Source organism: Balaenoptera ricei, chromosome X, assembly GCF_028023285.1.
Source record: "Balaenoptera ricei isolate mBalRic1 chromosome X, mBalRic1.hap2, whole genome shotgun sequence".
NCBI classification, from domain to species: Eukaryota; Metazoa; Chordata; class Mammalia; order Artiodactyla; family Balaenopteridae; genus Balaenoptera; species Balaenoptera ricei.
Genome location: NC_082660.1, coordinates 93156079 through 93183013, shown reverse-complemented (window position 1 = coordinate 93183013; position 26935 = coordinate 93156079). Strand labels below are relative to the sequence as shown.

The 26935-nt window shown below is 46.7% G+C and overlaps 2 protein-coding genes across 3 annotated transcripts in view; one reads left to right on the top strand and one right to left on the bottom strand.

Annotated features, from left to right (window-relative positions):
* The window catches only part of BEX3 (brain expressed X-linked 3), a 296936-nt gene that overhangs the window by 226858 nt on the left and 43143 nt on the right, over nucleotides 1-26935 (bottom strand). The gene's annotated exons all lie outside the window — the stretch shown is intronic.
* Nucleotides 1435-26931, top strand: LOC132356922 (nuclear RNA export factor 2-like). Its single transcript, XM_059910148.1, has 17 exons — nucleotides 1435-1485; nucleotides 2096-2179; nucleotides 2297-2401; nucleotides 2518-2598; nucleotides 2737-2806; nucleotides 2953-3041; nucleotides 3161-3268; nucleotides 3453-3562; nucleotides 5362-5398; nucleotides 5781-5849; nucleotides 5933-5988; nucleotides 6132-6239; nucleotides 6346-6404; nucleotides 25243-25358; nucleotides 25454-25500; nucleotides 26145-26213; nucleotides 26745-26931. The coding sequence occupies exons 1-17, from the start codon at nucleotides 1435-1437 to the stop codon at nucleotides 26929-26931; spliced, it is 1446 nt and encodes a 481-aa protein (XP_059766131.1).

The window sequence follows — 26935 nt, the reverse complement described above, 5'->3', positions numbered from 1 at the left end:
AGAAAGCCCGTGTGCAGCAACGAAGACGCAACGCAGACATAAATAAAGAAATTAAATTATTAAAAAAAAAAAAAAGAAGAATTGAAATGTCCCAGAGTGTGTTCCCTGGCCACGATGGAATCAAATTAGAAACCAGTAATAGAAAGCAAAAAGAAGAATCCCTAAACACTTGGAAATGGTGGCTGACACATCATTCCAGGTTATCATTCACACCCTTGTTATAGAAGAGCTGAAGTGAGGAAGAGTTGCCTGCTGAGCTGAAAGGCATTTCAGGCTGGCCCAAAAGAGTGCTCACCCTGGCTCTTTCAAACAGAGTATTGTTCAGGGCAAGGCTGGAGGGAGGGAGACAGTTCAGGAGGCTGTGACATCAGTGCCACCTGACATTAAAGCTCCTAGTGGACCGGCAAAGGAAGTCCAGCTAGCTTGCTGGTTGTTAGTGGAATCGGTGTGGTGGCTGATTGGATTTGGGAAGCACGAGAGAGGTATTGGTGTGGTTGTTGGAAGGTCCTGAGAGAAGGCAAGATTCGGGTGCCTTCCTGGTACATATATGACTGGTGTCCAGTCTAACCCATGGACGCATACACCTCGGTTCCTTATCAGTCCTGCTCCACTGTGTTAAAAGTTTCAACGCAGTTGTCCTCTCCTCCCTCCTCCTTCTCCTCCCTCTTTCTCCTCCTTGTCCTCCTCTTCCTCATCCTGCTCCTCCTCGATTCTTCCCCTGATAGTGCCATCTGTCGGATAAGGCTGTCCTCTCTGCACAGGCAGAAGAGTGTCCTTTCTGAGGTTTGTGGGATTGGTCCCTTAGGCCAGGTTGGCACTGTGCCTGCCCTACCATCCTGTTAGCCTAAGACATGGTATGTGGTAAGTGCACCACAGATGTGTCTTCAAACCTGTATTTTTGTTCCTCTTTTCAGAATACAGTGATGGTGGTAGACCACCTCAAGGAAGAAAGAAAGGTTGTAGTTCTTTCCCAGGTAATTCTGGCAAGAGGAGCCCTCATTATGAACACGGTGGGGGTGAGCCTCAGCCCTCACACCTGCAGGAGGATGATGGAAACGTGGTGAAGAGGGATGTCCAGGAGGACCCCGAAGTAAGACAGTAAGTGACCAGGCAGCAGGGTTTGTACACAGCAGCCCCTGGGACTATGCACCTCTCTCACTCTCCGTGGACTTGTTTTTCTTCTGTCACTGCAAAACTGAAGCATGCTAGAAGTGAAATAATGGTTGAGCAATCCTAATTGTAGTGCTGGTGTCAAAGAGACGAGGGTGTACAGAAGACTTTCTTAGCACGTATGGCCACTCACCCTCCTTCTCTCCACATCCCCCCTGCAGCTCTCCCTGTACCATCCGAGGCAACGAGAGGAGTGTGAGATGGCACAGTGAAGGCCACGTGCATATGACTGTGTGGGGAAACAGAAAACCTCTGGAGAGAGAAATGCAGGAGAACACACAAGATGGAACCCCAGGGAGCTGGTTCAGGGTCACCGTGAGTATCCTGAAAAATGTATGGAATGTGCAAGAGAGAAAAGTCAGGGGGAGTTGTGTTGGTCTCATGTAGAGACGCTGGTTTATTTCACTGGGGACAGCTTGTAAGCTGTCCTTTTTATGACCAGGAGTTAACAATCTTGTTCATCTAAGGGCAGATTCAGAGAAGCAGTGTAAAGGGAACAGGCTGACTGTGAGGAGAACGGAGGAGCCTGTCTCAGAGCAAAGATGGAAACTACTGCCAAGGATATGGAGCAACTCCACATTGGAGGTCTCAGTTTGGCAAGCTGAGTGTGGGAGATGGAGGGTCGAGCCTCTGGAGACCTTGTCTGAGGGGCAAGCAGTGTCTGCACTGGGTAGGATCTCCTGGAAATTTATAAAAGGAAGATCATCTCTGACACCTTGATTATTTGGAAGAGAGTTTGACTGGAGAGAAAGAGTATTTAGGAAATCCATATTACACACACCCATAAGAAATCATGCCAGTGGTCCCTTCTTTAGAAACCCTGTCAAGCTCAGTAGAAGGCCGGAAAAGAACAGGAAAAGGTTCGTCCTCCAGCCTAAATTCCCTGTTGTCTGTCCTCTCTCCCATCCCTTCTTTTCATCCTTAGATTCCTTCCAGGATAAAGTATGACAGGACATGGCTAATGAACTCAATCCAGAGCCATTGCAGTGTCCCCTTCACTCCAGTGGACGTAAGAGAGGATGCCGAAGCCAGACGCGTGGGCACAGGGAAGGGGGAGAGAGAGAGACCTGGTTCAGCAGGGTCTGTTGGCTTCTGATACTATTGCTGTTGCATTCAATCCCTGTAGTTCCACTTTATGCACAATGGGGCTCAGTTCTTTGTCCAAGAAGCTAGCACTGCCTCTGCATTAATGGATGTCAGCAACAAGATTTGTGACGAGGAGAGCCGAAAGGTGTGTGTTGCGGGCATTACCTGTACCTCATCCTGAGGAAGGAGTACAGGCCAGGGGCTGGTTCTCTTCTTTGGAACTAGAGTTCCTGGTGCTTACCCCACCTCTTCTTCCTGCAGATATCTGTGTTTGTCAGCCCCTCCGCTGCTCCCTACTCTGTGCGGGATAAGTTGAAGCCAGAAGAAATGGAGCAGCTAAAAGTAATGCAGACTCAAGGCATTTTGTGTGCCAGCGCTCAGACCCACCTCTCCTTCCTCCAGCCCACCTTCCCCCTCGCCCCTGATTTCCTTGCCACCACCACAGCCTCAGAGCGGCTCTCTCCATCTCTCACTCCGCAGCTGACCTTGAGCAAACGATTTGATGTCTCCCAGCAAGCTCTTGACCTCCGGAGGCTCCGCGATGACCCAGGTACGGCTGACAGCAGTAATTCTAGGGTGGGCGAGGGCAGAGGGGTCTTCCTGGAGGGAGACTTAGGGATGGTAACGTGGGGAGGGGCTGGTGCTGGCCCCAGACCCCACTCAGCCATCTGATTCCCTCCCCTCTCCTTCCTGAAGACTTGGTGGGCCATGATATTGATATAATTCTGAATCGAAGAAACTGCATGGCTGCCACCCTGCAGATCATCAAAAAGAATTTCCCTGAGGTGAGGCTGTAGGCCCAGTGCTGGTATTAGGGTAGGGGGTGGAAGAGATGGGGTGGAGGGCAGATTTGTCTCCAAGGTCCTAGATAGTAACCTTCACTCTACCTCTTCTTGCCCCAAAGCTGTTGTCCTTGAACTTGAGCAGCAACAAACTGTACCAGTTGGATGGCCTGTCTGACATTATACAGATGGCCCCCACGGTCAAGATCCTGAACCTCTCCAAAAATGAGGTGAGAAGAGGGAGCCAGATCAAAGTTGGGTTGAGAGTGGGGGGGGCGTGTTAGTGGCCATCAGAGTGATGACAGGAGGCAGGTGAAGGTACCTGTGGGGGAGGGAGGGGGCTGGGGGTGCAGAGAGCCGGATGTCCCTCTTTCCCTGGGATTCCTTTTCCCACTTCCGCCCCATATTTCTCAGCTGAAGTGTGTGTGGGAGTTGAGCAAGATGCAAGGGCTGAAGCTTGAAGAGCTGTGGCTGCAAGGGAACCCATTGTGTGGCACCTTCCCAGACCAGTCCACCTATGTAAGGTCAGTGTGAACACCCTGTCACCCTTCCTGGTGACCTTCACCCGTGGGAGCCTAGACTATCTGTGACAGTGCCCCTTTGCCAAAGGTGGCAGCCCTGGTCTTCTGGGAGGATCACAGGCCCCACCTTCTGCTCTCTCTGTGCCTATCACCGGTGAGGAGTTTCCTTCCCCTGACCTGCTCACCTCTGCAGGGGCTCTGGGGTCTGTTTCCAGCTCTCTGCGCCCAGCTATATTCCGCCAAGGCCTCCCAAGAGTGTGCCGCAGGAAGCAGGGCTTCTCCTCCTCACCGGGACCAGGAGCGACCAGCCTTGATCCAGATGCTGGCGCCCTGGACTGAGAAGGGTCCTCCAGTCCAGGCCCTCTTGCTGAGAGAAGCCTTCCTTCTTCGTGCTGAGATGGCGTTTGCCTCCCCTGTTCTGAGAGGGACCCTCTTTCCCTTCCTCCAAAGGGGACCCCCCTCGTCTCCCAGGTTGACATGGGGGCTTTCGTGCGCCATGCTGAGGGCTGAGGCCGTGGGTGGCTGCTGTCATGACATCCATTCTGCTGGCCCAATGCCAGGAGCTGGAGCCTCCTTGGGAAAAAGCATGGCTCCTTGAGTCAAGGGGCCAGACGTGGGCCCCCGCCAGTGATCAGAGGGCTTCCTGAGGCAGGAGTGGAAGGCAGAGGGCAGAGGTGGTAGAGGAGACAGAAGGACAGGGCTCTCAGGGGCACTTCCCATCCCTCCCTGCACACGTCACATCATCCCATCTGGTCCTTCACAGGAGCCCTGGGCAGCCTGAGACAGGTACGATTCCTCAGATAAAGAACGAACTCAGACAGGTGCAGGGGTCATCAGGAGAGAAGACGGTGATCATAAGACTGGGCCACGGATCCTCAGCCCCATACTGAGCTGGGACCTGACCCTTTCCTCATTCTGGGGGAGGTGTGCCCCCATGGCGGCCCTGTTTCCCATGCCCAAGTCTGGCTGAACTCACACAGGTGACAAAGTTTCAACCAGCATCCAGTGGGGCCCCAGCCCAACATGTGCATATTTTCCATTCCTACCTGGTGTGTCTGGGCGATTCTGGGGCAGGTGAAGAGCCGCAACAGGGGCGCCGTTTCCCCTTTCTTCTCTCTTCTTCCCTGACCCCGACCACGGGAGAGCTTCTTTCCCTTCCCTTTGTTTTCTCTCTCTCCCTTGTCTCTGTGCCCCTATGTCTCTCTCATCTCTCCCCTCCTACCTTCACTCCCTTTCTGCCTTCATCCCCTCCATCTCCCTCCCTGAGCCCCACCTCACTCACCTCCCTGGCCCAGCATCCTGGGCCATCCCTGTGGGGTGTCCGGGTCTTGCCAGAGTGCTGGACCCCCAGTGAGGTAGCAGAGCCCCGGGCTCCCACCCCATTCCCTCTTCTCCCCACAGCCTTCAGTGGGGCCCTGGAGGAAGGAAGGGAGGAGAAGGAAGCCCTGCAGTATGGGTTTGAAATGCTGCTCCCTGTGGCACTGGAGAAGGGAGTGCGAGTAGTCTGGGTGGGAGCTACCCAGGCGAAGGAGAGGAAGGGAGGGAGGGAAGGAATGTTAAAGTGAAGGTATTGAGAGAGATGAGGAGACAGTGCCTTTCAGACAGTAAGATGACAGATGCTCAGTGCTCAACAGGGAAGTGGACCGAAAACCCTTAAAATCAGAAGCAGAGGTGGGCAAAGGGCGCTGCTGGATGGGCCAGAACACACTGATCTCTGTTTATGGTATTACTGTTTTAACTCAAAGGAAGCATTGCAACCTTGAACTATCAACCACCTCTTCTCTATTTTTGGTTTTGGACAGGGCCATCAGAGAATGTTTCCCGAAGTTGTTACGCCTAGTAAGTGCCTACGTAGATCATTGTCTCTTACGAATGTCGGTGGCCTCTGCACCTGCCCTCAAGCCCTTTGGGTCTTGCCTAGATCACATATTAGCATCAGAACCTTAACCATTTTGGGGGGCATGGACTCCTGAAAATGACATGGATAGACTTGCTGGAAAAATACCCATAAATACACACACGCACACACACAAGTTGAATATAACACTAGAGACTTCCAGGACCTCATGATGAAGACATCCAGTGTAAGCTTTCCCATGGAATTTCCAGGGCCCTTTCACACCTGACCTCTGACCCTCACCCTCCTGGGCCCATCCTTTTCCCCGATCATCCAGGGCAACTCCCCTGGTCTCCACTCCTGACTTCCTCTTCCCTTCTCCAGGATGGCCAGGAGTTACCGTCACCAGTTACCGTTGATGTTGACACTCCCTGCGTATTAAAGCCCTGCAAGGTGAGGAAGAGGATCAAACAACATTTGGGGTGTTGCAGGGAGGCTTTATCCACTGCATAGTCTCAAATGCCATTTGATTCCAGGGCAGCTACTTTGGATCTGATGAGCTGAAGAGACAAGTCCTGCAATTCCTGCAGCAGTAAGTACCTCTGGGAAGCTGAGCAAGGGTGGAAAGGCGAGGACAGGTGAGGCCACCTAAGCACAGGTCTGCTCAGGGGAGTTTCCAAGTCTCATTTGAGGTCCAGACCACAGAGATAGACTGTCCTCATTGCTCCCGCTCAGGTTCTACTTGATCCATGACTGTGGAGACCGACAGGGTCTCGTGGGTGCTTATCACGAGGAGGCCTGCTTCTCCCTGACCATTCCCTTCCACCCCGAGGACCCAGCCCCGTGAGTATCACAGCACAGGCTCTGCTCCTGGGCCGTGTGGCTCCCCAGGAGACACAGGCCAGCTCCTGCAGACACCCACCACCCACTGTTGCTCTTTGTCTCCTAGAAGCAGCTTGTGCGAGTACTTCAAGGACAGCCGGAATATGAAGAAGCTCACGGACCCCCGTGAGTGTGTGATGGGAAGACTGGGTGGGAAAGGGCGGTGAAGGGGTCAATCATAGGGCCCAGGCCGTGGCAGCCCCAGACCGTCGCTCGCTTCTCCTCCCCTCACAGACCTGCAGGTCCAGCTGCTGAAGCACACAAATCGTGTCATTGTGCACACCCTCTGTGTGTTGCCCAAGACTCAGCATGACTTCAGCTCCTTCTTGGTGGACACGTGGTTCCAGACGGTGAGTGCCTGCTTCCTCCCTCGGGCGGGCCCAGGAAGCCGCAGGTGGGTAGGAGGTGCAGGTGGTGACTGGGCGCCTGGGCTCTTCCCTTTCAGGAAACGATGCTCTGCTTCTCCGTCAGCGGGGTGTTCAAGGAAGGTGAGTGTGTGTAGATCCCCACCCCAGATGCCCCACTGCTGCCTCCCCCTGGCCAGGCTCACTCCCAGAACCACCCAGCTTCCCTGACCCCTTCCCTTCCCTTCCCCTCCCCTCCCCTCCCCTTCCCCACTGTGTTCTCCAGCCCTCATGCTTCCCACAGACAAACCAGGTCTGAGCTGTGTCCATGCCTGTCTGCCCTGCACACCCTGGGCGTTGGGGACACAGGCTGCGGAGTTTGGTGGCTCTCATCCCAGATACTCACTCTGAGAACTTGGGCCTTTACTTAACCTCTCAGTTTCCTCATTTGCAAAATGGGGTAGTAGTATCCACCTCTTGGGCGGCTGTGAAAAACGCATCCCGTGAACCTGTGTAGTGGTTGTCAGGGGCCCTGTCACTGGGCGCAGACTGCTCCTATAGTTGCCCACCCGATTCCCGACACCCTGGCCCCCGTGAACAAATGCCCTCTCAGCATGAGTGTCCAGTCACAGCCTGACTGGGGACCGCCGGTTGAGCGTGTACAGCACGTGCGGCTCTAAGGGGTACTGTTGTTTGTTTGCTCTTGAAGTGGAAGGAAGTTCTCAGGGCTGTGTGCGTGCCTTCACCCGGACCTTCATCGCTACCCCTGCCAGCTACTCCAGGTGAGAGCCCTGTTGTGGGCGGGAATGCCCATCCCCGCCTGGGCTCAGGGGCTTGGGAATGTGGTGGCACAGACCTTAGGTTTACTCGTTATTGTGGAAAGCCAGCAGGGAGATCTCAGGAGCAGTCTAGCCTAGTGGTTAAGAAGAGCATGGGCTCTGGAATCGGCCTATGCATTCTCTCCTTGACCCAACACTCACTCGCTGTGTGACCTTGGTCAAGTCACATGACCTCTCTGTGACTCAGTGTCTTCTTCCGAGAATGGGGATCAGAGCGTCCACCCCTTGGGCTGTGGTAAAGGGTAAATGCAAAATTGCCCGTGGGTTGGGGATAAACCTATAAATCGAGTGAGGGTGGTGGACAGTCTCTCCAAAGGTGGGCTCTGTGGGGAGGGCCAGAGGGACCAGTCAAGGAACCCGGGAGACAGACACAGGAGGGGCGTGGGAGGAACCTGGCTGCTGAGTGCCAGTGGGAGCAGAGTCAATATTGGGGGTGTGGATGTCCATCCAGCAGTTGTCTGAGGGCCCACTTTTCCTTCAATCTGTGCATCGTGAATGACGAGCTGTTTGTGAGGGACGCCAGCCCCAGTGAGACCCAGAGTGTGTTCTCCATCCCAGTGCCTACGCCCACCTCCAGCTCCATGCACACCCTCTCCCAGGGGCAGCAGGACATCATGCAGTCGTCCTCCACCCCACCTGAGGTGAACCTCTAGTGGAATCAGAAGTGAGTGCTGGGTTTCCGTGGGCATAGGAGGGAGCTGGGAGGAGTAGAGGGGTGATTAATGGGAACTTGAAGCTAATTATTTTACATCTATTTTTTTCTTACAAACGTTTAGTTGTGAGACATTCCCTAATTTCATACTAATACCTTTCCATGTATTATAAAATACAGGTTTCCTATCTTATATATTGTTTTGAAACTTCTTTTGTTTATTATTAGTACCAGCATTTCCTCTCAGTATATGTGAAGCTACATTATTCTTTCTAAGATCAATATATTAAACAGTTGAATTCCAGGAAGCCATAAGCTATTATTGATAGGCATTTACCTTTTCGCTTCTTTTTCAGCATTACATGCTGTGGCATCTGCTCATTCTGGTACATACATGTTGGTAAACTTGAAGGCGTGCTCTTGTAGCATAGATTTAGCTGTGGCGTTGTGTGGTCAAGTGTCTCCAGTTTGGTCCTAAGGGAGGTCATCTATCCTCCCCCACTACAGGTGCTTTCAGTACGATGACTAGACTATACCAGAACTAAAAACTTCTTTACTCATTAAAAAGTCAATTCTGAGAATTCAGAGATAAGAAGAAATAGACCTCTAGGGTTTCAGGAAGGTGAAGGCGGACAGAAGTCAGGTGCCCTGGGGTTGAAACTCAACGGCTGCTGGCTCTGCTGACATCCCAATTCTTTCTCTTTACTTTCTTCAGCCCAAGGGCAAGATTCCAGATGAATTTTGAGATGAGACCCTCATCCACTGACCTGGGATCTTGAGAACAAAACTCTGCAAATGAGCCTTTAGATGTCATTTTCATCCTCCTCATATTTGTTACCTCTCTTCTCTTAACTGAAGCCATATCCATGACTAAGCTTGCAGTCCAGCTAATCAGGAAACCAAAGTTTACCGTGTAGGCCTGCCAGTTGTCCTGTATTTTTCCCACGCATGATCCTTGTTTATCTTTATATTAAAGAGTAACATTGCACATTGTATGTTGTGTGTCTTGGATTGCTCTTCCCCTGACCCAACCATGAGTTAGTAGGGCCAGGACCAAAAGGTCCCATCTCCCACATCATCCCTGGCAGTCTCTAGCATTTATAGCCGACCTATACAGTGCTTGAAAATTATAGAGTAAGGACTCCATTCCTGGACTACCCTAAAATCCAAGCTTTGCCTCCTGATAACCTTCTCTCCACCACTTCAGTACTCACAAGTTGTGACCGTTCTGATGTTCACTTCTATAAACAAATATAACGTATTTAGCAAGTAAAGTACCATATTTACTCTAATAATTATGGTATTCTTAATCATTTAACAGGTCTAAAACTGTGCTAACATTTTTATTAGGTTCTTAGGTTCTGTAACTAACACTATTTTCCCCACAACTCCTATGTTGTTTTTTTAACTTATTTACTTTGAAATAATTATTGATTTACCAAAAGTTGCAAAAAAATGTGTAGAGAGGTCATGTATACCCATCACTCACCTTCTCCTAATAATAACACCTTGTATTACTTTAGTACAGTATCGAAACTAAGAAATGGACATTGGTACAGTCCACTGAGCTTACTACAATTTCGCCATTTTACATGCACTCATTTGTGTGTTAGAACACCTGTGAATAATACTTATATATATAATTCCATGCACTTTTACCAGCTATGTAGGTGTTCTAACTATCACCACAAACAAGATCAAAAACTGTTTCATCACCACACGCTTCCCTCATGTTAGCCTTTATAGCCACACCCACCTTCTTCCTGATCCCACATCCCTAAACTCTGTCAGACACTATTATAATTTCCTAAATGTCATAGAAATAGAATCATATAGTATATTATCTTTAGGAATGAATTTCTTTCACTCAGCATATCTCTCCTGGGATCCATCCAAGTTGTAAAGTGGGTCTATAGTCTGTTCCTTTGTATTGCTGAATAGGATTCCATGGTGTGAATGTACCACAGTTTGTTTAGCCATTCCCCCGTTGAAAGACATCTGGGCTATTTCCACTTTTTAACTATTGTGAGTAAAACTGTGATGAACTTCATGTAAAGGTTTTTGTGTAAACATAAATTTTCATTTCTCTGGGTAAACGGCCCAGAGTGCAACTGCTGTATCATATGGTAATTGCATATTTCGTTCCGAAAACCCTGCCACATTGTTTTGCAGACGACCTGTACCATTTTGCATTCCCATTGGCAATGTATGAGTGACTCAGTTTATCCAGTGTTGTCTGCATTTGGTTTTGTCACTGTTTTTTTCAGCCATTCTGATAGGGGGGGTTAATATTTCATTGTGCTTTTAATTTGCATTTCCATGATGGCTAAAGATGTTGAATAGCTTTTCCTAAGCCTATTTGCCCTCTGTTCATGTCTTTCATCCATTTCATAATTGGATTAAGAGGCAAGAAGTTATCTCTATAGAGAGCTGCCCTGGCTCTGGCTAACAGGCAGAGTAAGAGAATATGAGGCCCCTCGAGACTCACTTTTCTTGACAGGGAGGGCAGAAGTGGGGCTGAAGCTATTAAATGTTCCTCAAATTAGGACGGAACTTGGATATGGAACAGGATTAAGAGGTGGGGGCATCTCTGGGTCCATCTGTGGAGATCTGGATACGGCAGAAAAAGAAGGGGGATGTGGGGCAGAGGAAAAACAGTGGAAGGAGGGAGATACAGGGGGATGCCTTCTAAATGATGCTAGATTCATCACTCTCAGCCTGCTCAATGGAGTGCAAAAAACTACTCTCCTAGACATGTGGTTTTCAACTCTGCATATCCATTAGGATCCCCTCTAATGCTCAGATTCAACCAACTGAATCAGAGCCTCTAGGGGTAAGCCCAGTCATCAGTATCTTTAAGGTTCACCTCAGTTGATTCTAATGAGCTGTCAAAATTGAAAACCTTATCTGACGGTGTATTAGTTTGCTATGGCTGCCATAACAAGATACCACAGGCTGCGTAGCTTAAACAACAGAAATTTATTTCTCACAGTTTTAAAGGTTGGAAGTCCAAGATCCAGGTGTCCACAGGTTTGGTTTCTTCTGAGGCCTCTCTCCTTGGCTTGCAAATGGCCTCCTTCTTACTCCTTCTTCACATGGCTGTCCCTCTGTGCATACACACCCTGGTATCTCTTTATGTGTCCTAAGCTCCTCTTATAAGGAAACCAATCATATTGGATTAGTGTCTACCCTAACGGCCTGATTTTAATTTAATCACCTCTTTAAAGGCCCTATCTTCAAACACAGTCACATTCTGAGGTACTGGGGGTTAAAGCTTCAACATATGAATTTGGGTAGGCCACAGTTCAGTCCACAACAGATGGTATGAGAAATACCTTGGTCTGAGAAATTCATCTCCCTTTTAGCTACCTTCCTGGAACTACTATACAACACTTCTGCCATCACCTCATTAGGTAGAAGTTGGTCATGTGACCATTGTTGGCTGCAAAGCAGGCTATAAATGTGGTCTTTTACTGGAAACATTACTGTACCAAATAAATTTGGGATTCTTTCATTAAGAAAGAAGGAGAATTGGTATAGAACATATGCTACACTTTCATACCCAAGGCAGCTAGAAGCACTACCTCAATTACCATGTCCTTTCTACCCAGTTTTCCAACCACAGTTTTCATGGGTTCAAACAAAACTGCTGCTTCAGGGACACCTGAGCTCACTCTCCCATCCTCCCAAATCCCATGTCCCAGACTATGCCTGAGTCCTCACAACTTAGCATGTTTAATCTACGTCATTCACTCACTCATTCATTCATTCAACAAATATTTATTGGTTACCAATGATATGTGAGGCACTGTGATAGGCACGGGAGATAAATCAGAGAACCTGACAGACAGGGTCATGGTTCTCATGGAGCTCACATTCTACAGGGGTTGATACACTCAAGGTTTAAGAGCCATTAAGAAAATAATATGGGAAAATGTGACAGAGAATGACTAGGGTGGGGAAGGCAAGGAAGGATGTTCTGAAGACGTAACTTAGATTTAATATTCAAATAACAACAAGTACACAGTCAGCAGTGGGAAGATATAGGAGCTGAGCCCTCGAGGCAGAGGGAAGAGCAAGACGAAGGGCCCTAAGATATGGGCAAGCTTGGCAGTTTTAGGGAACAGCTTGTATGCCAGTGTGTATTGGGAGGACAGTGTTAGAAAATGAGGTGAGAATGGTAGGAGGGGCCCAATAACAGAAGGTCCTGTGGGCCATGGTAAGGACTCTGGGTTTTGTTCTTATTATGATGGAGCCATTGGGTGCTTTCTGAAAGGAAGGGAAGTTATTATTATCATCTACTTTATTAAAGCTCATTCTAAATGTTCTTTGGAGGACAGACTGAAATAGAGCAACTGTAAGATCAAGAGACAAGATTAGGAGGCTACTACCCACATGACAGTGAGAGGTGACAGTCTCGTAGACCACAGCCGTAGCAATGGAAGGGGTGAGATGGGGTTTGAAATGAGATGTATCTCGGAAGTACTTAACTTGTTGATGAAGTTCACGTTTGTGGTAAGGGATAGAGAGGGATTAAGTGTGTCCCTTGGAATGTGGATTTTTGCAGCTGGGTTAGGGCGGTTTTCTTCGATGGGGAAGTGAATGGAGGACCAGTTTCGGTGCAATGCCAGGAAACTGACAGTTCTGTTTTGACCATGTCGTTTGTGGAGCCTATGAAAAATCTGGGTGGGGAGCATGTGGTTGGATGTATAAGTCTGGAGATCCTGAGAATATTCTTGGCTGTGGCAAAAAAAAAAAAAACCCAAAACAAAACAAAAAAACAAGCATGCAAGCAAAGAAATGAAAAACCCAACTGTACAGTTCAATCTGAAAATACAGGTTGATTCCACATATGAGCATGACACAGCTCTAGATTCTGGAAGGGATACAAAGACATATTAAAAACCAACTTCACTGAGCTATAATTTATGTTCAACATAAAGCATCCATCTTTTTTTTTTTTTTTTTTTTTTGGCTGTGCTGCGCAGCTTACAGGATCTTAGTTCCCCAACCGGGGATCGAACCTGGGCCCCTTGCAGTGAGAGCGCCGCGTCCTAACCACTGGACTTAGCTATAAGGCTAAGGCGCTGGCCTGCCAGGGGCTACTAACTGTCAGAGAAGAAAGATATATGTCTGGAATATAACTATCATTCATCCACTTATTCATTCATTCATGCACCTAGTGCATGTCAAGATTAGTGCTAAAAAGGGAAGATAGAACCATGAAAAATTTCAGGCAATGTCTCTGTCTTCCTGAAGATTAGGAGTCGAAATAGAGAACTGCAGGTGGCTCTGGTTGCTAAATAGTAAGGGAGGTATTTGGTGAGATAATTGGGCCCCCAAAAGGTCTAACCCCAGTGCACAGAAGCAACTTTTCCCCTTCTGCATGTCTCATAGACAATGCTGTGGCATGACCTAGAATATAGAGCTGTGAGAATAGAATGAACTTGAACATTCTCTGCATAAATGGCTGAGGAAACAGCTTTCCAAACCTTCCACCCAGCAAACAGCCCTGATTATGTGCAGAAGTATATCTCAATTTCATTGAATTCTCACAGTTGGAGTTGTATGACTAATTATTTTATCTCTGTATCTAATTAAGAAGCTGAGGTTAAGAAGGGTCAAGTATCTCGGAAGAAAACAGCAGATCTATTGATGATAGGAAAGTGTTAGATTTTACGCTGTGAGCTATTAACTAGTGTGGAATACTCGTTCCCATCCTTTAGGTCCAGGCTGAGGTAGTAGCAATGCAAATTTCTCAGTCAAATGCCTGGGATTCATTGGTCATTAGAGAATTTTAGGAACTGGAGAAGCTATAGGAAAGTGAAAGCCTAACATACCATCCTCCTGCCTGCTCCGCATCATTGTTCCTGCCTCTGCTCTCTTGTTTTCTATGATAACGTCATCTTAACATTAGGTTTTGTTATTGACTGAACTGTGTTCTCCCAAAATTCATATACTGAAGCCCTAATTAGCAGTGCCTCAGAATGTGACTGGATTTGGAGATAGGGCCTTTAAAAGGTGATTAAGTTAATTTAAGGCTCTTAGGGGATACGTTAATCCCATCTGACTGGTGTGCTTATAAGAAGAGGAGTTTAGGACACACAGAGAGACAGCAGAAGTGTGTACACACAGAGGGACAACCACGTGAAAAAGCAGCAAGAAGATGGCCATCTTCAAGCCAAGGAGAGAGGCCTTAGAAGAAATCACCCCTGCTCACACCTTGATCTTGTACTTCCAGCCTCCAGAACTGTGAGAAACAAATTTCTGTTGTTAAGCCACTTAGTCTGTGGTATTTTTGTTGTGGCAGTCTGAACAGTCTAATACAGGCATTATGAACGTGTTTCAGTAGGTCATGAAGCAGGTAGAGTAGACTGTCAGAAAGGATGAAAATAAAGTGATGGTAAAAAATACCAATGATCAGTAAAACTGAAAGAAACGTGGTTAATTTGTATTACTATCAGGCAAAATAGGCATCAAGCAATTGCAACAAAGAAGGCCACTATCAAATCATAAAAGAAAATGTATTAAGAAGTTTAAAAATTCTGAACTTACACTCACCTGATAACATATCTTCAAAAACATATATAGCAGTAAGTAACGAAGTTACAAGTAACAGAAAGTAAAATCCACTTTTGTGTATACGATAAGGAAATACATTTGCTTATATAACTGAGAGCCCAGAGGTAGAGGAGACTTTAGGTTAGTTGATCCAGTGACTCAAAGATATAAAGACTCAGGCCCAATCTTGAACCAATGACTGTGGCTAGGGACATAGGATTATTGATTGAGATCTAGAGTAACTCTGGTCTCACCCTTGGAACTAGCAGTCAAATTCCCCCCAAACGTGACTGTATGAGGGAGGAAATGCACTCATGAAAATTTGAGACCAGTTAGGAAGAAGAATGTATATTGCGTAGGTAAACAAAAATGTCACCTTCAGGCACCATTTGAAAGCACAATTACCAATATGAGCATAATACCCACAATACTCAAGCGCAAATGGTTTTCAACTACTATGTCTTTCCAGGTAACAGATACTTCTATTCAGGAAATACCTACATTGAATTAGTGAATGGGTAGTTACAAAGCACTAGAGCTCTCACCCCTGCAGTAAGTTTAGGAAGAACCACAAAGGCATCCATGGTAGCGTACTTAAATCTCATTTTCTTTCTCAAATTTTTGGCAAAGCTTTTTCTTTACTATCGTACTTTGATATTATTGTGTCAGGATAGTTTCACTAGAATGGAATGGATTCTTTATAGCTACAATTTTATCAAGTATTACCATTCGGTAAACATACAACACAGAGTTCATAAAGATATGAAAGATGAGAAGCAAGAAAATTGTCAACATTTATGATCAGCAACAATTTTCTTTAAAGAGCACCATTAAATTTCAATATGGGATAGCTTTAAAAACTTCAAGCTTTTAGAAGAAATTCAGTCTCATAAAAATGTAATAAAATTAAAGAACATCTTCTGTTAATGTACATACTTGTAAATATGTAAAAAGGAATATTCCTCGTGAACACTAGCCCAAGAACCACCGCAGCCCTGCCGCCTGGCATACCAGGACCCAGCACATACACCAACAGGCTGGCACCAGCTCTGGGACACATTGGGCCCCTCAACCAGCTGCTCCTGGATCTGGCCCCACTCACCAGTGGGATGACGCCAGCTTTGGGACACCCCAGACCGCATACCCAGCCATGTCAGGAACTGGCCCCACACACCAGCAAACCGACACTAGCTTCAGGACTCCAAGGCCCTGCAGCCAGAGACCCAGGAACCTGGCTCTGCCCACCAGTGAGCCAGCACTAGCTCCACGACTCCCTGGGCCACAGCCCCACCCACCAGCAGGCCAACACCAGTTCCAAGACACCTTGGACCCCTCAGCCAGCTGCCCTGGGATCCAGCCCCACTCAACAGTGGGCCATCACCAGCTTTTAGACACCCCCAAACCCTGGAGCCAGCCATGTGGAACTGGCCCTGCCCACCAGCAGGCTGCCACTAGATACAGGACCTCTAGCCCCCACCACCACCCACTGCAGAGCCTAGCACCACCCACCAGTGGGCCAGCACTAATCCCGGGGCTTCCTGGGGCACTGCAGCCAGCAGCCTCCTGACCCAGCCTCACTCACCAGTGGCCACCAGCCTCTGCACAAAGCAGGGCCTGGCAACCCACTGGACCAGGGGACAGCCACACCTACCCCACCACCCACAGTAGTGTGCCGGTCACAACAGAAGGACACACGCAGCCCTAACAGGGGGCACCCTTAGAGCATATAGCTCTGGTGACTAGAGGGGAGAGTTCGGCTGGGACACACAAGACATCTCCTACAAACAGCCACTTCTCTGCGGTTGGGAAATGGAGCCAACCTACCAGATACAGAGAAATAAAATAGCAAATTGGACAAAGTGAGGCAACAAAGGAATCTAATCCAAACCAAGGAACACGATAAAACCCCAGAAGAAGAACAAAGTGAAGTGGAGATAGGCGATCTACCTGACAAAGAGTTCAGGGTAATGATCATAAAGATGTTCAAAGAACTCAGGAGAAGACTGGATGAACAGAGTGAGAAGTTTTTAACAAAGATTTAGAAAATATGAAGAAGAACCACACAGAGAAGAATACAGTAACTGAAATGAAAAATACACTACAAGGAATCAACAGTAAATGAAATGATGCAGAGGAATGGACGAGCAAGCTGGAAGACTGAGTAATAGAAATAACTGAAGCAGAATAGAAAAAAGAAAAAAGAGAAAAAGAAATAGGACAGTTTAGGAGACCCCTGGGACAACAGCAAGTGTACTAACATTTGCATTATAGGGTTCTTAGAAGGAGAAGAGAAAGAGAAAGAGAAAGGGGCAGAGAACATATTTGAAGACATGATAGCTGAAAACATCCTTAACCTGGCAAAGGAAAGAGATATCCAGGTTTAGTAAGCACAGAGAGTCCCAAACAGGGTCAAGCCAAAGGAGACCACACCAAGACACACTGCAGTTAAAATAGCAAAAATTAAAGATAAAGAGAGAATATGAAAAGCAGCAAGGGAAAAGCAACAAATAACATACAAGGGAACTCCCATAAGGCTATCAGAGCAACTGGAATGAATCCAACTGGATCACGGTGTATGATCCTTTTTAGTGTATCGTTGGACTCGGTTTGCTAATATGTGGTTGAGGATTTTTGCATCTATATTCTTCACAGATATTGGCCTGTAATTATCTTTTTTGGTAGTGTCTTTGTCTGGTGTTGGTATCAGGGTGATGGTGGCTTCATAGAATGAATTTGAGACTGTTCCCTCCTCTTCAATCTTTTGGAAGAGTTTGAGAAGTATAGGTATAAGTTCTACGTATGTTTGGTAGAATTCACTGGTGAAGCTGTCTGGTACTGAACTTTTGTCTGCAGGGAGGTTTTTTTGGTTTTGTTTTAATTACAGATTCTATTTCACTTCTAGTGATTGGTCTGTTCAAATTATCTGTTTCTTCTTGACTCAAATTTGGCAGGCTGTATATTTCTAGAAACTTGTCCATTTCTTCTTGGTTGTCTGATCTGTTGGCATATAACTGTTCATAGTATTCTCTTATGTTTTTTGGTTTTTGTGGGGTTTTTTTTTTTGTATTGTTGTGGTATTGGATGTTGCTTCTGTTTCATTTCTTTTTTTGTTTATTTGGGCCCTTTCTCTTTGTTTCTTGGTGAGCCTGGCTAGAAGTGTGTCGATTTTGTTTGTCTTTTCAAAAATCTAGCCCTTGGTTTTATTTATCTTTTCTATTTTTATCTCTATTTTATTTGTTTCCCTCTGATCTTTCCCAAAGAACTGACTTTGGGATTTTTTTTTGGTTCTTCTTTTTCTAATTCTTTCTCTCTTTTTGTTTTTTTGAGATTTTTTCTTGTTCCTTGAGGAAGGCCTGAATCGCTGTGTACTTCCCTCTGAGAACTGCTTTGGCTGCATCACATAGATTTTGGAAGGTTGTGTTTTCATTGTCATTTGTCTTGAGGTACTTCCTGATTTCTTCTTTGATTTCATCATTGACCCACTGGTTTATTGGGAGCATGTTGTTCAGTCTCCATGTATTCGTTCTTTACCCATTTTTCTTTCTGTGGTTGATTTCTAGTTTCATAACATTGTGGTAATACAAGATGCTTGAAGTCATTTCTATCCTCTTAAATGTGTTGAGGTTTGTTTTTTGACCTAGTACGTGGCCTCTCCTAGAGAACGTTCCTTGCACGCTTGAAAAGAATGTGTATTCTGTTTATTTGGGGGATGTAGTGTCCTGTAGATAGAAATTAAGTCCAAGTGGTCTATTGTGTCATTTAGGGCCTCTGTTGCCGTATTGATTTTCTGTCTGGAAGATGTGTCCATTGATGTCAGTGAGGTGTTAAAGTCTCCTAGTATTATAGTATTCCTGTTAATTTCTCCCTTTATGTCTGTAACTATTTGTTTTATATATTTAGGTGCTCCTATATTGGGTGTATATATGCTAACAAGTGTAATATCCTCTTCGTTATTGATCCCTTTATCATTATATAATGTCCTTGTTTGTCTTTATGGACTTTGTTTTGAGTCTGTTTTGTCTGATATGTGTATTGCTAACCCCGCTTTCTTGTTGTTTCCATTTGCATGAAATAGCTTTCCATCTCCTCACTTTCAATCTGTCTGTGTCTTGTGCCCTGAAGTGAGTCTCTTATAGGCAGCATATTGTAGGTTCTTGTTTTTGTTTTTGTTTTTTTATCCATTCAGCCACTCTGTCTTTTGATGGGAGCATTTAGTCCACTGATATTTAAAGTAATTATTGATAAGTATGTACTTACTGCCATTTTAAACCTTGTTTTCCAGTTGACTTTGTAGTTCTCTATATCTTTCACTTTTGCCATTTTAATTATGCTACGTCTTGGTGTCACTCTAATTGGGTTCTTCTTGTGTGGGACCCTGTGTGCTTCCTGTACCTGGATATCGGTTTTCTTCTTTAGGTTTGGGAAGTTTTCAGCCATAATTTCTTCAAATACATTTTCTATCCCCTTTTCTCTCTCCTCTTCTTCTGGTACCCCTATTATGCATATGACTGTGCACATTATGCATATGATTATGCATATTATGCATGCTTTATATTATCCTATAGATCTCATTTGTTTTCTTCATTTTTAAAAATTTGTCTTTCTGTCTGCTGTTCTGATTTGGTGATTTCCATTATTCTGTCTTCCAGATCACTTATTTATTCTTCTGCTTTGTTTAGTCTGCTATTTATTGCTTTTAGTTTGTTTTTCACCTGGGCAATTGAGTTGTCTAGTTTTGATTGATTTCTCTTTATAGTTTCTAGTTCCTTGTTGCAGTGATCTGCATTTCTATCAATAATCTTTCTTAATTTCTTTAGCCTTTTTCTTACCTCCTTTCTGAATCTGGGGTCTAGTAGACTGGTGAGGTCTCTTTCATTATTTGTTCCTTCAGGGGATTTCTCTTGTTCTTTCCATTGGGGATAGTTCCTCTGTTTTCCATTCTACTTAACTTTCTTTGTCTCTGAATTAAGGAGAAGCATGAATCTACCGTGTTCTTGAAGAGGATCCCTGTGTAGACGGTATGAGTCCAATATCTTTGGTGCAAGGGCTGGTTTTGGTGTGGGTGCTTGCCACGTATTTCCTTAAAGTGTGCTGGCCCTTGTTCCCTTGATAGGGGGTGTGTTTGAAGTTGTGTTGACCAGAGCCTGCACTGGTTGTTGGCTGGGGCCTCCTCTTTGCTCTATGGCTGTCACAGCCCTGTTGGGGCTGGGGTCTGCTTCCCAGCTGTTGGAGTAGAAGCCCTGAGGGTCAGGTTCAGTCAGGTTCCACTGCCCCTGAGCACATGCCCTGATGCAAAGGAGGTGACCACTGAAGCAAATGAGGTCCGTGTGGTCACCGCAAACCTATGTGCCTCCCGTGCAGGCATCCATGGTTGTGCTCAGAAGCAGCCCAAGGTTGCATCCCTTTCTCTGTTGTGTTCATTCCAGACTTAGTGCTGGGCTGTGGTGTGGAGTAGGCTGGTGCTGGGGGCCGGGGCCCTGTGGCTGCAGGAATTGAGGTGGTTGTGCCGCTGCCTGCAACCTGGGCTGCCTCTGTGGCAGACCTCTCCCAGGACCCGTCAGCTCCAGATCTGGCTCCAAGCTATGGTGTAGAGTGAGCGGGGCCAGTGTGCTCCCACCGTGAAATGAACGGCTGCATACTCCTGCCCAGAGCCCGTCCAACCGAGATGCAGTGCCCAGCTGCTGTGCCTTTCCGTGGCGCCATCTGGTGCACGTGCTGGCAAAGTCCACCATGGCCAGACCTGCCCCCACTGTGTGCACACTGACAATGGGCACTGTGGCAGGACCTGCCCCCACTATGTGCGGGCCGACAGTGGGCTCCTTGGTTTGGCCCAGACCATACCCCAGGCCCTCCGGGCTGTCTCCACACATCTAGATCGAGTCCTCTCCCTGGACCTGCCTACCTAAGAGTCAATGCTCAGCTGCTGTGTGCATCTGTGGCCCCACCACCTTGTGTGTGCTTTGGATTGGGAAGTGCAGCAAGGCAGCAGCCGCCAGTGCCAGTCTCTCTCTGCCCTGATTGTTCGCAAGCCAGCATGCATGCACTCCTTGTGGGTAGAATTTAGGCTTTTCCAGCCCCTCCATCTATCCCGGCGGCTTTTCCAGCAGGCACGGGGGCTCCCTGGGGTAAGGGTCTGCCTATGTGTACCTTTCCTCCTTTACAGATCTCTCCCAGGGGTGCCAGGACCGTCCTCATGCCTTTGAAAATTTTTTCTGTCCTTCCTGGATATGTAGAGATATTCCTTGCAGCTTTGGTTGTGTAGGAGATCTTCTGCCAGTTTCCAGTTGGTTGTCTGCGAGAATTGCCTCACATGTAGGGGTATTTTTAATGTGTTTGTGGGGAGAGGTGAGCTCCACATACTCCTCCTCCACCATCTTGATCCCCCTCCCTATTTGAGAGACTTTGAATTGCATCAAAGTGTCCCATATAAAAACAGATACACTAGACTAAATTAGAATTTCAGAATCCAGTGATAGTCAACTATTGCAAGTGCCTGTCAGTTTTTAGAGAGCACAGGATATGCCGTGTTTGTCCCGATTTCGTGGGGAAAAAAAAGGTAGAGCATCATGTACATTTTAGATTATCATTGGACCCAAACAGGCTACATGAAGTAGATAATTCAAAAATCATCTGGTGATGTTACAGAAATGTAAAGTTCATTGATAGAACTTAGTCCTCAAAGCCTGCTTTTATTCTAAAGAAAACTGGCAAAGGTCACTCATTTACATCATATGGGAACATATCCACCAGCAGTAGATGGCAGTGTGATATCGTAACAAGAAAACAATGTGGCTGTTTACGTAAAAACCCGTCTCACACTACTCTCAAAGACTATATTTAGAATTATTTGGGGGGTGTGGCAAAAAAATAGTTACAATGAGTGGATAACAAGAGCCAAGCTAGGACCACTTCAATTCTCCCTGTCTAATAATTTTTAAAGCCTTGAACCACACTTATGTAATTTGTAAATGGTCTTCACGCGGATGGGACTTTCAAACTGTACCAGAGAATCATACCATCACAAATGACACAGTTTATGAGCAAAATCCCTGTAAGGAATCCCTGCCTTCTCGCCCCTTTCCATCCTTTGGCCTCAAAAGAAGTTTTCACTGTGGATGTAGTTTTCTGTTTCCAGGCTGTGGTAGTCCCCAAGAATGAGCTCAACCCCTAGAGCTGTTAAAATTTACACTGTGCTGGGGGAAGGGAGCACACTGAGTACTCTGACAGGGAGCACCATCTACAATTGTTTCTCTTCTTTCCCACTGCTTGACACTGACAGTAAAGTCACTTCTAGTTAATTAACGAGTTTCTTAAAGGAACAAAGAAAAACATGTTTCGATTACCATTTCTATAAAGGTACAGCAATATCTGGTAAGTTCTCTTGGATAACGTTACCAGATTAAGTCAATTTTACTTTCTGAAAGTAAATTCACATAGGATCTCTACTTGAGTTGTACATATCTGTGTTTGAACCAAAAGCATTTGAGTATTTGTGTTTAATTTAGCAGCATCACAAATGTCTGTTGTTCCCCTTTCCCATTTCTCTGTGTTAAACAATGCCTCTAGCACTGACCTCCAAAACAGAAATATAAAAGAAGTAAAAGTTGTTCCCAGTAAACCTTGCCAAACAACATTCAAGAAGAATAGCTTATCAGCCTGCCTCACCTAAATAGACACAGCACCTGACACATGCAGTGCCTAAACTGCCTAGCTCATATAAGCTGTGTTCATACAGGTGTTTATCCATAGCCTTAGCGTCCCTTCCCCAATGTATGTTAGAAGGAGCTGACGGGCACCCACTGGTGTAACTAAGTATATTTTTTTAATCCTAAAATAACTCCTGGAAATCATCGCAGGGAAAGAACAAATGATACGACCATTAGTTCTGACAGGAGAATATCTGACCCTTCCAAAGAAAGGTTATAATTAGAACTCCAGGGTTTGTCTTTTGGTGAAAGAAGGTGAACTCACAATCACCGTTAGTGGATTTGTCCATTACAGAAACTACAGTTGGGACAGACATCAGGTCTTGATGTCAGAGTCCATCCAGTGATTGTACACAGATGCTTCCTAAATCCATCGTGAGGTTTCATAATAGGCTCTATTGTAAACATGTGGCTCCATTTTCATACCCTGCATTTACATGTGTCCCATAAATAATTTTCCAAAATTATCTAAGTAACACCAATGTACCCAAAGAGAGTCACTCCAAAAAATCACTACTTCCTTCAGTAGGCTTAGAACTACAAACACAGTCTGTTATCCTTACTAGTATATTCAAATTTAACCATGGTGCAAAATTTGGTCTGTTGTATTTTCTTCAGGTCATTTATGTAGCCATGCCACGTTGCAGGGTGCCAGCAAAATAATCCCACTGCTTGTAGAGCATTAAGTTTGCCTAAGCCAGCAAACGAGCAAGATCACATCAGATCTATGTTGGATATACAGACAGATCTTCAGTTTTCCACACAAATCAGCAAAAGAGGCGTTTGTAAAACTGCAATTAAAAAAAACACAAACCAAAACTATATTGTATATTCTCCTTTCCCTTTCTCTGTCCTTTCTGGAAAGATGCAAACAAAATATAAGTGCAGTAATATCTAATTCCGATTCTGCTCATTTTTAACTTCTGGAATTCCGTTAAGAGCCATAAAGTCTGCAATATTTCTCTTTAGAGAAAAAGAGCCATAAAGTCTGCAACATTTCTCTTTAGAGAAAAAGTGCCATAAAGTCTGCAATATTTCTCTTTAGAGTGTTTAAAAATAAAACAAGGAAACGTTTTCAACTAACGTCTAGCATTTTATACCACCTTTTATATACACAAATACTTCACTTATTAAGGATAAGTTTATATTTATACCTTAAAATGAATCCGAGGGCCTTAACTGGCTTCAGCTTGGATTAGTTCTAATTACTGGTAGTACTGGAAATTATTTAAATGGCACTTTAAAGAGGTCCTCTATGATCTCCACTTTTCAGTAACTGCAGATGGCTTTCCAGTTAGTCTGAATAAGGAAGACTGAATTATTCTTAATTTTCTTTGGAGAATCTTGTGGGTGATCAAAACACAAAGTCTGGAGCCAGGGTGCCTGGGAGTAAACCCTGGTTTGGCACCTACAGGTTCAGTTACCTCTTAGGCAAGTGACTTAACACATCTGTGCCTCCACTTTCTCATCTGTGAAAACTGGAATAATAATCATAGTACCTAGTTTATAGAATTGCCACTATTAAAGGAGTTGACGTTTTAAAGTGCCTGACACATAGTAATCATTATATACATTTTTTTTCCAAATTAAGAGCTAAAATTCACTTATTGAGTTTGCTTTCATTTCTCTTAGACTTGCATGGAATTACGGCAACAAAGCTTACCTGTACCCACTGCTTAGGTTTTTGAAGTGGTCCTTAAAATATGGCAATGCTTATGGATTTAGGGAGGACCTAGTCCATTGCTATGTGTTAATTTATGTGTTAAATTTCACGTGTTATTAGGGAACAAATCAGCACATGAAAGAAGCACATTAGCACATTAAAAAGAGGTTGGGGCAGGTGAAGCCAGCTTGTGTTCTGCGGAAGATCATCCGGAGGCACCACCATCAACGGGAAGCCCAGGAATGTGGGCAATCTCAGCTCTCCAGGTCTCGTGAAGAGAACGGCCTCCTGAAACACGCAGCCGGGAGAACCCTACTGTCACTATCCTACACTCAGGAGGCTGACCCAGCTTTTGAGCACCGTGGGCTCCTAAGGCTATGGTCACGTGGATGCGGCCATCAAGTGGCAGGCCCAGACGGTTATGTGGCAGGCCCAGACCGACTGGTCATGCCAGCACCATGAGCCCTTAAACCCTGAGCTCATGTAGTCTCTCTGGACCTATTGCCACTATGATCATGTGGTAGATCCAGCTTTTCAAGTCGCTAGAGCATGGCAGACTCCTAAACCCTGCCCATCATGTGGATTCATCCTGTCATGTGGCCCTCACTAGCTAGTGGCATGTGGAAGCCTCAGCCCTCCAAGTCACAAAGGTGACCCGCTTCTGAGAGTCGTCTGGATGCTATGGTCAGTCACATATCCCCCTTGGTCACATATCAGGCTCAGCCATCTCTATCTCGTGAAGATTGCTGGCTACCAGAATCTTCAGATGCCTGAGTCAACAGGGATGTGGCCGCTTCCATCACATGGCAGGCAAAGCGCCTGCAGTCATGTGAACACCGCACCGCACCTAGCTTTCGGCTGTTGGTCGTGTATATTCTACGGTCACGGGACATGCTGTGGTGTCTTGAGGCTCAGTTCTCTCGGTCACAGTTCAGGATTGAGGGCTCCTGAACCCCGAGGTCACCTGCATCCTTCTACTCTGTGGCCTCCCCCAGCCAAGCCCCTGCAAGTCATGTAGGGCCCCACATCAGAGCGCGTTACGTTACATTACTTCAAGGATAGCAGGAATATGAAGAAGCTCAAGGACCCCCATGAGTGTCTGATGGGAAGACTGGGTGGGAAGGGGCGGTGAAGGGGTCAATCACAGGGCCCAGGTCGTGGCAGCCCCTGACCTTCGCTCGCTTCCCCTCCCCTCACAGACCTGCGGGTCCAGCTGCTGAAGCACACAATACATGACATTGTGCACACCCTCTGTGTGTTGCCCAAGACTCAGCATGACTTCAACTCCTTCGTGGTGGACACGTGGTTCCAGACGGTGAGCGCCTGCTTCCTCCCTCGGGCGGGCCCAGGAAGCCGCAGGTGGGTAGGAGGTGCAGGTGGTGACTGGGCGCCTGGGCTCTTCCCTTTCAGGAAACGATGCTCTGCTTCTCCGTCAGTGGGGTGTTCAAGGAAGGTGAGTGTGTGTAGACCTTCTCCCCAGATGCCCCACTGCTCTCTCCCCCTGGTCAGGCTCACTCCCAGAACCACCCAGCTTCCCTGACACCTTCCCTTCCCTTTCCTTCCATTCCCTTCCCTTCACTTTCTTTCCCCTCTCTTCCCCTCCCTTCTCTTCCCATCCCTTCGTTTCCCTCCCCTCCCCTCCCCTCCCCTCCCTCCCCTTCCCCACTGTGTTCTCCAGCCCTCAGGCTTCCCACAGACAACCCAGGTCTGAGTTGTGTCCATGCCTGTCTGCCCTGTACACCCTGGGCATTGGGGACACAGGCTGTGGAGTTTGGTGGCTCTCATCCCAGATACTTACTCTGAGAACTTGGGCCGTTACTTAACCTCTCAGTTTCCTCATTTGCAAAATGGGGTAGTAGTATCCACCTCTTGGGCGGCTGTGAAAAACTCATCCCGTGAACCTGTGTAGTGGTTGTCAGGGGTCCTGTCACTGGGCGCAGATTGCTCCTATAGTTGCCCTCCCGATTCCCGACACCCTGGCCCCCGTGAACAACTGCCCTCTCAGCATGAGTGTCCAGTCACAGCCTGACTGGGGACCGCTGTGTGAGCGTGTACAGCACGTGCGGCTCTAAGGGGTACTGTTGTTTGTTTGCTGTTGAAGTGGAAGTTCTCAGGGCTGCGTGCGTGCCTTCACCCGGACCTTCATCGCTACCCCTGCCAGCTACTCCAGGTGAGAGCCCTGTTGTGGGCGGGAATGCCCATCCACGCCTGGGCTCAGGGATGTGGGAATGCGGTGGCACAGACCTTAGGTTTACTCGGTATTGTGGAAAGCCAGCAGGGAGATCTCAGGAGCAGTCTAGCCTAGTGGTTAAGAAGAGCATGGGCTCTGGAGTCGGCCTATACGTTCTCTCGTTGACCCAGCACTCACTCGCTGTGTGACCTTGGTCAAGTCACATGACCTCTCTGTTACTCAGTGTCTTCTTCCGAGAATGGGGATCAGAGCGTCCACCCCTTGGGCTGTGGTAAAGGGTAAATGCAAAATTGCCCGTGGGTTGGGGATAAGCCTATAAATCCAGTGAAGGTGGTGGACAGTCTCTCCAAAGGTGGGCTCTGTGGGGAGGGCCAGAGGTACCAGTCAAGGAACCTGGGAGACAGACACAGGAGGGGTCTGGGAAGAATCTAGTTGCTGAGTGCCAGTGGGAGCAGGATCATTGTTGGGTGTGTGAACCATCAGTTTTCTGAGAGTCCATATTTCCTCCAGTCTTTGCATCGTGAATGATGAGCTGTTTGTGAGTGACTCCAACCCCAAGAAGACTGAGTCTGTGTTCTTCATCCCAAAGCCTACATGCTGTGCTAGCTCCATTCCCACCCTCTCCATGGAGCGGCAGGAAATGGTGCAGGCTTTGTCCACCTGGTCTGGGATGAACCTCCAGGATTCTCAGAAGTGATGAT